Genomic DNA, 12,567 nt, shown 5'->3' with positions numbered 1-12,567 from the left:
GTGGAACGACCGTGTATTCTTAGACTGTGGTGTTGTCCAGGCAGCGAGCGCACTGTTACCAACGCTGCATGCTGCGAGTTAGTGACTTCGCGTTCAGGGGAATGGCGGGCTTCTTCTTGTACTATAGCAAGACAGAAATATGAAGTCAGTTTGAGGGGTCGAGCCTCTTCACAGCTCTGCCGCATCACCAATACGTCGCTTTCTTTCTCATAAGTCAGCTATCTACTATTTGCTATTTTTTTTTACAGTTAACGCTCGCATAGACAAAGACTTGGACGCTCAGATTAAGATAAACAATGTTGGACTTCTTTTTCTACTAGTTAGCGCACGCTTAGACGAAGACTTAAACGGCTAGACAAAGACTTGGATGCTTAGATTTAGACAAGGAATGGATGACATCTTCTTGTTCTAGTGAGTGAACGGTTAGACAAAGAAACACGACCATATTCTTAAACGTATCAGGCTCCCCTAACAACTAGTTCCCAAGGCCACAGGAAAGATTTACCGGGTTGTAATGGGTGATTTTTCCCGTTCAAGATGCACAAGTCGGATAAAATTATCACTAAGATAACAAAACTATCACCATCACTAGGATCACAAAACGGTTCACTAAAATCCCAGCAACTTCCACGAGAGGCTTTTCAAACAGGGTCGTCCTGAGGTGCCGATACGTTTAGGAATACGGCCTTTAGAGTTAGACAAAGAAAAGGTGTTTCATCTTGTACTAGTGAAAGCTGAGACAGGAAACACTGACAGCACAGTTACTAGATTATCGTACTCAGAGCCACGTATTTACCGTTTTCTGGACCATTACTGTTGCCAAGAAGCACCAACAAATAACCATTTAAACGATAACCATATATGAAGGCAGTTATTTGGGTGATGAAAGCAGTTTTTGGGTCGGAAATCGGCAAACATAAGAGGCAGAGTACGACAATCTGGCAACGTTGAAATTTTGACAGTTCTCTAATACCGCCTAACTCAGGAGTGGCGTGGGGTGGCGCGCGGCGATCCACCACCCAACACTTCCAAGGCGAGAAGCAACTCAGCACGGAGGCCACGACCAGACCGACTACAAACACACAGACACACACAGACACGCAGACGTCGCCACCGCCGCTACCCCAAACCACAAGACCGTCCTTACTTCATCATATCCCTGGTATTGTGACGCCAGGCCCAGGAACACCCCAAACACCACGCACGAGGGTTCAGGCCAACACGCAGCAGCCGTCTCGGTCAACAAACCCCACGACAACGGCTGCTCCTGATGCCATACCCGCGCCCCCGTCTGTCCCCTTGGCAAGTGTGAGGGAAGGCCAGAACACGATGCACGTTTTTGGATATGAGGAGGACAAAACCACGCTCATATCACCTCTTGTAACCTTATACCCTCAAGATAAAGGGGTTAGCTACGCCTCAACAGCTAACTCGTTCAGGCTCAAGGATAATAAGACCCCGAACACGATGCACGTTCATGGTTCTGCGGAAGACAAAGCCACGCTCATATCAACCTCGGCAGCTATGAACCCCCAAGATGAAGGGGTTAGCGACGCCTCAACAGCTAACTCTATCTGGTTCATGGAGAGTAAGCCCCCGAACACCCTACACGGTTATCCCTTTGAGGAAGATGAAGCGACGATATCCACGACACTTCAACCCACTTTCCTGGACTCTCAAGTTGGATGGCTAGGCAGCAAATCACACATTATCTCTTACACGGATCGAGGAAGTCAGTTACAGTCACCCCTCGCTCACAGCCAAGTCCAAAGTTCAGTACCGGGATGGAACGGCCAACTCTCACGCATCGACCCTCAAAAGACAGAACCAAAGACGGTGTACCAGGGTGAAGGACTTAGCCACGAATCACAGTCTAGCTCGTACAGGCTCAAGGGAAGTCAGTCTCAGTCTCCAGTTCAATTTCCTATAAGATGGGACGAGAGGCTGGTCAACAAGGCCCCTCAGATAACGGAGCCAAAGACAGTGTATGAGGATGAAGAACTTAGCAACGTATCACAAGCTAACTTTCACAGGCCCAAGGGAAATCAGTCTCCAGTCCTTCACACCCAAGGCCAGTTTCCTTTAAGATGGGACGAGAGGCTGTTCGGTAAAGTCCCTCAGAACACGGACACACAGACAGTCACAGATGCATTACAGACTAACTTCCACAGGCTCAAGGAAAGTCAGTCTCAGCGTCAAGTCCTTCCTAAACAAGATCAGATTCCTTTAAGATGGGACGAGAGGCTGTTCGGTAAGGTCTCTCAGAACACGGATACACAGACAGTCACAGACGCATCACATACTAACTTCCACAGGCTCAAGGAAAGTCAATCTCAGCCTCAAGTCCTTCACACACAAGTCCAGTTTCCAATAACACGTTTCACCGAGCAACTCCTCCAGAAACTTCAACAGAATATGGAACCAGAAACAGTTAATCAAAGAGAACTTATCAACGCATCACAGGCTAGCTCTCACAGGCTCAGGGGAAGTCAGTCTCAGCCTCAAGCCCTTCACACAAGAGTTCAGTTTCCACTCCTCCAGAAACCTCCACAGAATATGGAACAAGAAACAGTTAATCAAAGAGAACTTACCGACGCATCACAGGCTAGCTCTCACAGGCTCAAGGGAAGTCAGTCTCAGCCTCAAGCCCTTCACACACGAGTTCAGTTTCCACTCCTCCAGAAACCTCAACAGAATATGGAACAAGAAACAGTTAATCAAAGAGAACTTACCGACGCATCACAGGCTAGCTCTAACAGGCTCAAGGGAAGTCAGTCTCAGCCTCAAGCCCTTCACACACGAGTTCAATTTCCACTCCTCCAGAAACCTCAACAGAATATGGAACAAGAAACAGTTAATCAAAGAGAACTTATCAACACATCACAGGCTAGCTCTAACAGGCTCAGGGGAAGTCAGTCTCAGCCTCAAGCCCTTCACATACGAGTCCAGTTTCCACTCCTCCAGAAACCTCAACAGAATATGGAACCAGAAACAGTTAATCAAAGAGAACTTACCAGCGCATCGCAGGGTAACTCCAACGGGCTCAACGTAAGTCAGTCTCAGCCTCAAGTCCCACATACACAAGTCCAGTTTCCAGTATCACGATTAACCGAGCAACTCCTCCACAAGCTTCAACAGATAGCGGAGACAGAGGCAACCCGTCAACAGAATCTAAGCGACCACATAAGAACTAAACTAAGCGGGTTGGGTCCTTTTCTTCCCTGGTACAACTCGGCGATGCATGGAACTATCAATACGTCTTCTTTGCCTCCATCACCGGCTATGCAAAACCTGAGAATCCCACCGAGAGAGTCTTCAGCGCCCTCTGTGAATCGCCACGAGCCTTCCGCCTCCCCTTTGCATCCAACTTCGAAGACCTCACCGCTACATCGAACTATCAATACGTCTTTTTTGGCCCCTATACCGGCAATGCAAGGCCTGAGAAACCCACCGAAGGAGTCTGCAATGCCCTCTGTGAATCGCCACGAGCCTTCCACCTCCCCCCTGCGTCCCATTTCCAGCACTACACCGCCACATCGAACTCCCAACGTAGTGTCTTCAGTTCCACCAAAGCCAGTACTACAAGGCCTCAGGAACATACTAGGGGGGTCTTCAATGCCCTCTGTGTATCGCCATGGGTCTTCCTCCTCCCACTTCCGTCCAACTTCGAGCACTACACCGCCACTTCGAACTCCCAACACAGTGTCTTCAGTCCTACCAACGCCGGGAATCCAAGGGCTCAGGAACGAACCAAGGGAGTCTTTACCGTCATTTGTCAATCACCATTGGTCTTCTTCCTCCCCCCTACGCCTCATCGTTGGTCCCGACACACGCAGACCGATGCCGGGACACCTACAGACCTCCCGCACGAAGGTCCCTCCGCAGCATAGCACAAGAGGGCCCGTCGCTGCATCGAAAGGTAAGGTTGTGAGACGGATACACAGACCGACAAACAGGCAGACAGACAGACAAACAGATAGATAGATAGACAGACAAACAGACAGACACAAAGACAGTATAGATAATAGATTGACAGAGACATACCTATAGATAGAGACAAACATAAACAGACAGACAGACAAACAAATAGATAGACAGACAGACAGACAGACAGACAGACAGAAACAAAGACAGCAGTGTAGATAAAAGATTGACAGACAGACCTATAAATAGAGACAGACACAGACAAACAAAGACAAATGTATATATAAACGGACACAGACAGACAGACAGACAAAGATATATAGATAAACAGACAAACACACAGGCAGACAGACACAGCAGATGGAATGACAGACACAGACAGATAGACAGACAGACAGGCAGACACAAACATGCGGACCTTGAGCTTTTCTTTTCCTTATGTTCATCGTAGAGGCGAGGGAGCCAAGAGACACCCAAGCAAAAGTAACAAAGAAATAATGTCCTCCAACTACCGCTCTGTAAAAATTAACTACACCAAAAGATATGACTTGCCAACCTTGAAACTCTCCCCTGCATTTTTTTGGACAGTAGAGACGACAAAACCAAAAAACGAAGAAACTAAAGTGTAAAAAAGCGAAAGAACACAAAACATTCTGCTCTGGAAAATAGCAAAGCCCCAAAAACATAATTATCACTTCCATTATCAATTGCTCTCTATCAGGTATGCCTTTCCTCTTTCTCCTAACGTTCTTCCCACACTCAACGTTCTCACAGATGCTCACGGACAGCTGACGGCGGAGAGCGATGGGCGGACAGACTTTGCTCCCTTGCCCGACAACCACCACCACCACCAGCACCACCAGCGCCGCCGCCACCACCAGGGCAGCCAGCCAGCGCCGCACAGCCCACACGAGTACCTCAGCATGATCCAGCAGGCCCTAGCGCACGCCTTCCACCTACAGCACCAGCAGGACAGACTAGCGGAACCCGTCGCCGTCAGTATCTGTTGCCACGCCCGGAGCTGTACTGTACCCTGTCCCAGCGAGTCTTTAATTAAAAAGAAAAAGGAGAATATGATTAAAATTCTCAATATTAACTTAAGAGTTGCTGAATCGGGGTATGGTGATGCTGTCTTTTTCTAACACGCACTCTTTTTGTATCACGCACTCTATTCCACGCTCTCACTTCAATACGCACTTTTTTTTTATCATGAACTTATTAAATTAAGACTCGCTGAAACGGGGTATGGTGTTGCTGTCTTTTTCTAACACGCACTCTTTTTAGATCACGCACTCTTTATTCCACACTCTCATTTCAATACGAACCTTTTTTTTTTCATCATGAACTTATTAAATTAAGACTCGCTGAAACGGGATATAGTGATGTTTTTTTTCTAAATACTCTTTTTATATCACGCACTCTTTTCTTCACGCTCTCATTTTAACACTCACCTTTTTTCTTTACCACGCACTCTTTTTTTATACCATGCACCCTTTTTATCAAGCAATCATTAACATACACTTTTACCCACGCACTCTGTTTCATCTGAACGCACTCTCTTCATCACTACGCACTCTTTTTATCAAGCAATCATTAACATACACTTTTACCCCCGCACTTTTTCTTATCACGCACTCTGTTTCATCTGAACGCACTCTCTTCATCAATACGCACTCTTTCACCACGGACTCTTTTTTTTTATACCATGCACTTTTTTTTATCAAGCAATCATTAACATACACTTTTACCCACGCACTTTTTCTTATCACGCACTCTATTTCATCTGAACGCACTCTCTTCATCACTATGCACTCTTTTTTTTATTCCATGCACTCTTTTTATCAGGCAATCACTTAACATACACTTTTACCCACGCACTTTTTCATACCACGCACTCTGTTTCATCTGAACGCACTCTCTTCATCACTACGCACTCTTTCACCACGCACTCTTTTTTTTATACCATGCACTCTGTTACACAGTCTCTTATATACACTTTTATACACGCAAGTTTACCGCCATGCATTCTCTCTACCATGCAATCTTTTACATGCATACACCACGTACTCTTTAGTCATCCTCTTTAAACAGCGTGACACTTATGTTTCCTCTTTAGTCAGCCTCTTTAGACAGCGTGCCACTTATCTTTCCTCTTTAGTCAGCCTCTTTAGACAGCGTGCCACTTATCTTTCCTCTTTAGTCAGCCTCTTTAGACAGCGTGACACTTATCTTTCCTCTTTAGTCAGCCTCTTTAGACAGCGTGCCACTTATCTTTCCTCTTTAGTCAGCCTCTTTAGACAGCGTGACACTTATCTTTCCTCTTTAGACAGCGTGCCACTTATCTTTCCTCTTTAGTCAGCCTCTTTAGACAGCGTGCCACTTATCTTTCCTCTTTAGTCAGCCTCTTTAGACAGCGTGCCACTTATCTTTCCTCTTTAGTCAGCCTCTTTAGACAGTGTGCCACTTATCTTTCCTCTTTAGTCAGCCTCTTTAGACAGTGTGCCACTTATCTTTCCTCTTTAGTCAGCCTCTTTAGACAGCGTGCCACTTATGTTTCCTCTTTAGTCAGCCTCTTTAGACAGCGTGTCACTTATCTTTCCTATTTAGACAGCCTCTTTAGACAGCGTGCCACTTATCTTTCCTCTTTAGTCAGCCTCTTTAGACAGCGTGCCACTTATCTTTCCTCTTTAGTCAGCCTCTTTAGACAGCGTGCCACTTATCTTTCCTCTTTAGTCAGCCTCTTTAGACAGCGTGCCACTTATCTTTCCTCTTTAGTCAGCCTCTTTAGACAGCGTGACACTTATCTTTCCTCTTTAGTCAGCCTCTTTAGACAGCGTGCCACTTATCTTTCCTCTTTAGTCATCCTCTTTAAACAGCGTGACACTTATGTTTCCTCTTTAGTCATCCTCTTTAAACAGCGTGACACTTATGTTTCCTCTTTAGTCAGCCTCGTTAGACAGCGTGCCACTTATCTTTCCTCTTTAGTCAGCCTCTTTAGACAGCGTGCCACTTATCTTTCCTCTTTAGTCAGCCTCTTTAGACAGCGTGCCACTTATCTTTCCTCTTTAGTCAGCCTCTTTAGACAGCGTGCCACTTATCTTTCCTCTTTAGTCAGCCTCTTTAGACAGCGTGCCACTTATCTTTCCTCTTTAGTCAGCCTCTTTAGACAGCGTGCCACTTATCTTTCCTCTTTAGTCAGCCTCTTTAGACAGCGTGCCACTTATCTTTCCTCTTTAGTCAGCCTCTTTAGACAGCGTGCCACTTATCTTTCCTCTTTAGTCAGCCTCTTTAGACAGCGTGCCAGTTTATTTCCTCATTACTTAGCCTCTTCATACTGCATGCCACTTTTATATTATTTATTTTATTTTATTTATTTATTTATTTATTTTATTTATTTATTTATTTATTTTATTTATTTATTTATAAGCCAAAAGCGAGTAAGAATACTGTCCTCTGTCTCTTTACGATCCCAAGGTGTTCTTAGTTTTCTGTTCTCAGCTAGAGCGAGGACGTGGCCGCGGCGAGGGAAGACCTGGGACCCCTGGAAGACGCCGCCCAGTCCCTCCTCAACGACCCGTCCTACTACACCAACCTTGGGGTGAGTGTGCAGGCCTGAATGGACCTCTCGTATGCTTCCTCTCACTCTGTCTCTGTAGCTGTCTCTTTCTGTCTGTCTGTGTTCTCTCTCTCTCTCTCTCTCTCTCTCTCTCTCTCTCTCTCTCTCTCTCTCTCTCTCTCTCTCTCTCTCTCTCTCTCTCTCTCTCTCTCTCTCTCTCTCTGTCTCTGTCTGTCTGCCTGTTTCACACACACACACACACACACACACACACACACACACACACACCTTCCTTCCTTCCATCAGTAGCTTCCCTGATGTATTAAGATAGTGCTGGCCGAGGGTTTAGGGACTCTGGGAAAACACCCGCCCATTAGTATAGGTTCACGAGCAAGGTATAGGGACTTTCATGGAGCTTGTTACGAGTCTAGAAAAAGACATCTATGCTATGTGCCTCCGTTGTGTTGTAGACAGCATGCTTTTGATTTATATGAACCTGTCGCCTGGTACTTGGGATCCGAGCGCGCCTGGCCGCTGGCTGCCAGGGCGGCGTGAGTATCTCGTTACACATTCCTGCTTTCGTGACTCCCCAAAACAAACGCTTGCTTGTATCAGCTCTCTCATTCATTGTTCCTCGCGTGGTTTCTTTAATATCCGCGCACTGTGTTAGTAACCAAGAAGTCGGTAAAGACAAAGCTTATTATTATTAAAGAGTGGCGTGGTGTGCACATTGCTACTCCTGCTGACACAGTGGTGATGGAGAACACATCCTTGGTGGGTCCAACAAAAGAAAGGATCAGTTGTAAACACGCGCTTTAGTCATGGCACATGATGGACGCGTTATCTTTATGGTCTTTGAGGGAGAGACTCAGCAGCGATGGTGAGACACGAGCATGGGTCACAACACGTTCTGACGCCCCGAACCTCGCCTTGTCCACCATGGAAGCCGCTGATCAATAGAGACTCAGCAGCAAAGGTAAGACACGAGCAAGGGCTACAGCGCGTGTTGACGGGGAGCCCCGGGCGTCGCCCGGCCGTCCCGGAAGTCGCGGAGTAAGGTAAACGCGGCCGGCCGGGTCCGTAGAGTTTTCCGCATCTCTGCCCGGGAATCGCCCCGCCAGTAACACGCTGTGTGTCCTGCAGACGTTGCAGAGTGGCGGCTGTCTGGCGGACAGCTGGATGGAAACCATTCCGCTAGCCAGTCTGCTAGTGTTGATAGGAAATGTTGCATTGCAAACTGTTATGTTCTTTTATTAATAAACCGGAACATTTGCGGTTATTGCTACTACTACTACTACTACTACTACTACTTACAATAATAATAATAATAATAACAATAATAATAATAATAATAATAATAATAATAATAATAATAATAATAATAATAATAATAATAATAATAATAATAATAATAATAATATAATGATAATGATTTAATGATGATGGGGATGGTGATAATAGTACTACTACATTCCTTTCACTTTAACTCGATCTCTCAAAGCCTCGGCATCCAGCGAGTCCATCAGGGCGCCGCTGACTGGCCCGCTGGTGACTGTGAACCGTTGCAGAAAATAATATTAAGGCCACAGAACATTATTTTCCGCTGAGAATGATCATAACCTTTCCTTGACTAAGAATCCCTCGTCTGGGCTGCCTGGCAAGCCTGAGGCGACGCAGCGCCCTGTGACGGGTTCGCGGTGAGCTGAGTGATACTCCCGAGGCACTGCAGCCCACGCACGGACACTGACCAGCTGCGGGTGTGAGGCTGGAGGGATAAAGTATAGCATTCAGAAAAGTTGGAAAAGTCCTTTGCACTTCATCGGACGTATAATAGTTGCTGCCGCTGATGATGATCATGATAAAATCGATCATCACAACAGTACTGAACGGTGACCATAAACCCGAGTGTGCCGCGAAAATTAATCCATATCCACATCCTCGCCTGGCCTGCGTCGCCTGGATGGGGAGAGGCAGGCTTCCCCGAACTGTTGTCTTGGCGGTGCGCGGCGTCCGTCCCTACCCTCCACGAGGCAACACAGAGCAAGGCTGAACACGCTCTACTCGATTACGCTCAAAGCTCGATGAGTGAGGAGTGCGCGGCCAACTATATCCTCACCCAGAGGCTGACACCCTCCCGCGACCCCGCCCACGGCACGCTGGCTGCTCGGGACGCAGCTCGGCCACACACGCCCTTCGCCGCCTCTTCGTGCGTTACACTTTATATAAAATCTAAAATGAGCGTCGTATTCGTGAGATTTTTTGTACTAAAACAATTTTCAAATTAATTTATGACTGTTCTGCTGCCTTTGGTCGCCCTGGCTCCTGGGCCGTAAAAAAACGTCTCACCAACTGGCTTTGAATGTGCTTTTCTGCCTTTTCCTCTGTTTACTTGAATACGAAGCGGTTGGCAAGGATCTGTTTTGTTTATCTTGTTTTCCCCTTGTCCGGTCTCCTCTACCATAAAAAAAATAAAAACTCCGTTCGTTACCTTTCAACAAGTTTCTTATGCGTCAAAGTCTCCTTAACCACATATACAAAAGAGGGAACCAAGACGAACTTCTCTACCATCAAAAACTTCAGCTTCTTGAGTAATTTATCGACGTGTTTTTGTTTATCATGTCTTGTCCTTGACCAGTCTCTTCTACCATCAAACACTTAAGCTTCTTTAGTAATCTCTCGACGTGTTTTTGTTTATCTTGTCTTGTCCTTGACCAGTCTCTTCTACCATCAAACACTCAAGCTTTTTTAGTAATCTCTCGACGTGTTTTTGTTTATCATGTCTTGTCCTTGACCAGTCTCTTCTACCATCAAACACTTAAGCTTCTTTAGTAATCTCTCGACGTGTTTTTGTTTATCTTGTCTTGTCCTTGACCAGTCTCTTCTACCATCAAACACTCAAGCTTTTTGAGTAATCTCTCGACGTGTTTTTGTTTATCTTGTCTTGTCCTTAACCAGTCTCTTCTACCATCAAACACGCAAGATTCTTTAGTAATCTCTCGACGTGTTTTTGTTTATCTTGTCCTGTCCTTAACCAGTCTCTTCTACCGTCAAAAACTTCAGCTTCTGTAGTAATCTCTCGACGTGTTTTTGTTTATCATGTCTTGTCCTTAACCAGTCTCTTCTACCATCAAAAACTCAAGCTTGTTTAGTAATCTTTCGACGTGCTTCTTTGCCCTTCAGCGCCTCCTTAACCACATGTGTAGAGAAGGGAATCTAAGCCGGCATTCTTGAACCTCTCGGCACTTCAGTTCGCCTGTTTGAAAAGTCTCTCGTTCAAGTCGCTGGGATTTTCTTGGTCAGTTTTGTGATCCTAGTGATAGTTTTACACTACCTTTGCGTCTTGAGCGTGAAAATCACCCATGAAAACCTGGCTAATCTTCTCTGTGGGTTTGGGAAATGGTCGTAATGGGAGCCCGAGACGTTTAAGAATATTGACCCTCGAGTGTTTTTTCCGCTCCCCAGGGACAGTTGGCGTACCTGGTGCTGCCTCAGAGTGACGCCTTGGCCAACCAGTCCTTCGTCACCCCAGCCACGAGCTTCCTTCCCTTGGCGGTGGAGGGGAGCAGTGGCGGCGGCGACACCCTCTCGAGCTACATGGAGCTGTTGTATCCTCTGTTCGGCGCGCCTCATTTCCAGCTGCAGAACCAGAGTCAGTCCGTGGTGAACGAGGTGAGGAGGGAGAGGCTCAGCGGGCATGTTCAAAGACGCCTAGAAAATTCTGTGTCTTAGAGTGGTATTGTTGTTGTTAGAAGTACATAAATCAGTCTTGCTAGAGTAGTCTCATTAGAGTAGAGCTTCACTGGAATTGTCTAACTAAGAGCACCAAACGTCTGTACTTTCTTAGGATACAGTCTTCCTGGAATAGTCTTGCTAGAGTAGTCTTGCTCGACTACAGTGTCTTACTAAGAGTGCCAGACACATGTACCTTTTTAAAGTCCTGCTGGAGTACCAAACGCCTTTACCTTTTTGAAGTACAGGACGGCAAAATAATGTTAGGGTTCAGAGTGTCTTGAATCGTTCCCGAGTAGAGACGGTCGGTATTTTAGCTTTCATAGGACACATCTTAGCTCTGCCTTGGTCCGCTTCGTCCGCAGGTCCACTCCTACCAGAACCTCATCATTCAGCTCTCCAACGGCACGGACGTCGCCTCTGTGAGCCTTGCTTCGGGTGGCAACACTGCCGAGGCCACGCTGGCGGTGGGGCAGAGGCAAGTGTTCCTCTTTTACACAGGCTCACGTTGTAGGTGTGTTGTGAGCGCTATCTCCGCGGAGGACAAACAGGGACTTGCCGTTCGCCTTAGTACAGAAAGCTCTCGTCGTACGCGAAGGTTGCTGTTCTCAAGAGCTACCGAAGAGTTAGTGTTTAGGAATTCATGCAAACCGATCCCATTCATGCCCCGCACTGATAGCATTGGCTCCCACCTCATGACTGCCAGGCCTGTTTCGTTCATGTCCACGCTTTTCAAAATTCTTAAGTTCGGCCTCCGGCGCTGGTAAGATTTCATAATGGCGTCTGCTGGTTGGCCCCATTCTTGCTTGGCAAATGCTGCCCCCCAGAGCTCCACTTCATTCTCTTGAGAGAGTTTCGCACGAGTCCGGGTTGACAGGTGGTCTTCAGGGCAGCATGTGGGTAGTCTTGGTCCACTCGGCGTTGACTGAAAACTGTCACCTTGTAGCGGAGGGCGGGACACAAACTCGGGGCTTCCAAGACACTACACCCGCACGCTGACCACTCACCATCTGTCTCCCAAGCCTGTCCCATTAGTAAACCAATTCTTGCTCATGTCTTAATGGAATGAGAATTTATGTAACTTTTTAACCCATTGTCGCGAGCCACGCCCCGTTTATCCTGATATTAAAGCTCTTCACCCTTTTATAAACCTCCATTATCATTTCAGTGGTGACGGGACGGGCGGCGCGGGGAGCAACGGGAGTGACGGTGGCAGTGGTGGTGACGGCAGTAGTGGTAGTAGTAGTGGTAATGGTAGTACTGGTAGTGGTAGTGGCGGTGATGGCAGCAGTAGTGGTGGTGGTGGTGACGGCAGTAGTGGTAGTGGTGGTGAAGGTACTGGTAGTGGTGGTGATGGT

At 46.8% G+C, this 12,567-nt stretch overlaps 2 protein-coding genes across 2 annotated transcripts in view; both read left to right on the top strand.

Moving 5' to 3' along the window:
- Positions 1–4,207, top strand: part of LOC127002293 (uncharacterized) — a 38,041-nt gene extending 33,834 nt beyond the window's left edge. Inside the window, exon 5 of the mRNA XM_050868106.1 lies at positions 986–4,207. Coding sequence (XP_050724063.1) covers positions 986–3,984 — 2,999 coding nt within the window. The 3' untranslated portion in view covers positions 3,985–4,207. The remainder of the gene's footprint in view (positions 1–985) is intronic.
- A 361-nt stretch (positions 4,208–4,568) lies between these two features.
- LOC127002021 (uncharacterized) lies at positions 4,569–12,255 on the top strand. Its single transcript, XM_050867341.1, has 4 exons — positions 4,569–4,919; positions 7,427–7,522; positions 10,943–11,149; positions 11,575–12,255. The coding sequence occupies exons 1-4, from the start codon at positions 4,848–4,850 to the stop codon at positions 11,974–11,976; spliced, it is 777 nt and encodes a 258-aa protein (XP_050723298.1). The 5' UTR covers positions 4,569–4,847; the 3' UTR covers positions 11,977–12,255.
- The last annotated feature ends 312 nt before the right edge of the window (positions 12,256–12,567 follow it).

Source organism: Eriocheir sinensis, chromosome 22 (assembly GCF_024679095.1).
Source record: "Eriocheir sinensis breed Jianghai 21 chromosome 22, ASM2467909v1, whole genome shotgun sequence".
Lineage (NCBI taxonomy): Eukaryota > Metazoa > Arthropoda > Malacostraca > Decapoda > Varunidae > Eriocheir > Eriocheir sinensis.
The sequence above is the reverse complement of the archived record's forward strand: the minus strand, read 5'-3'. Positions and strand labels throughout refer to the sequence as shown.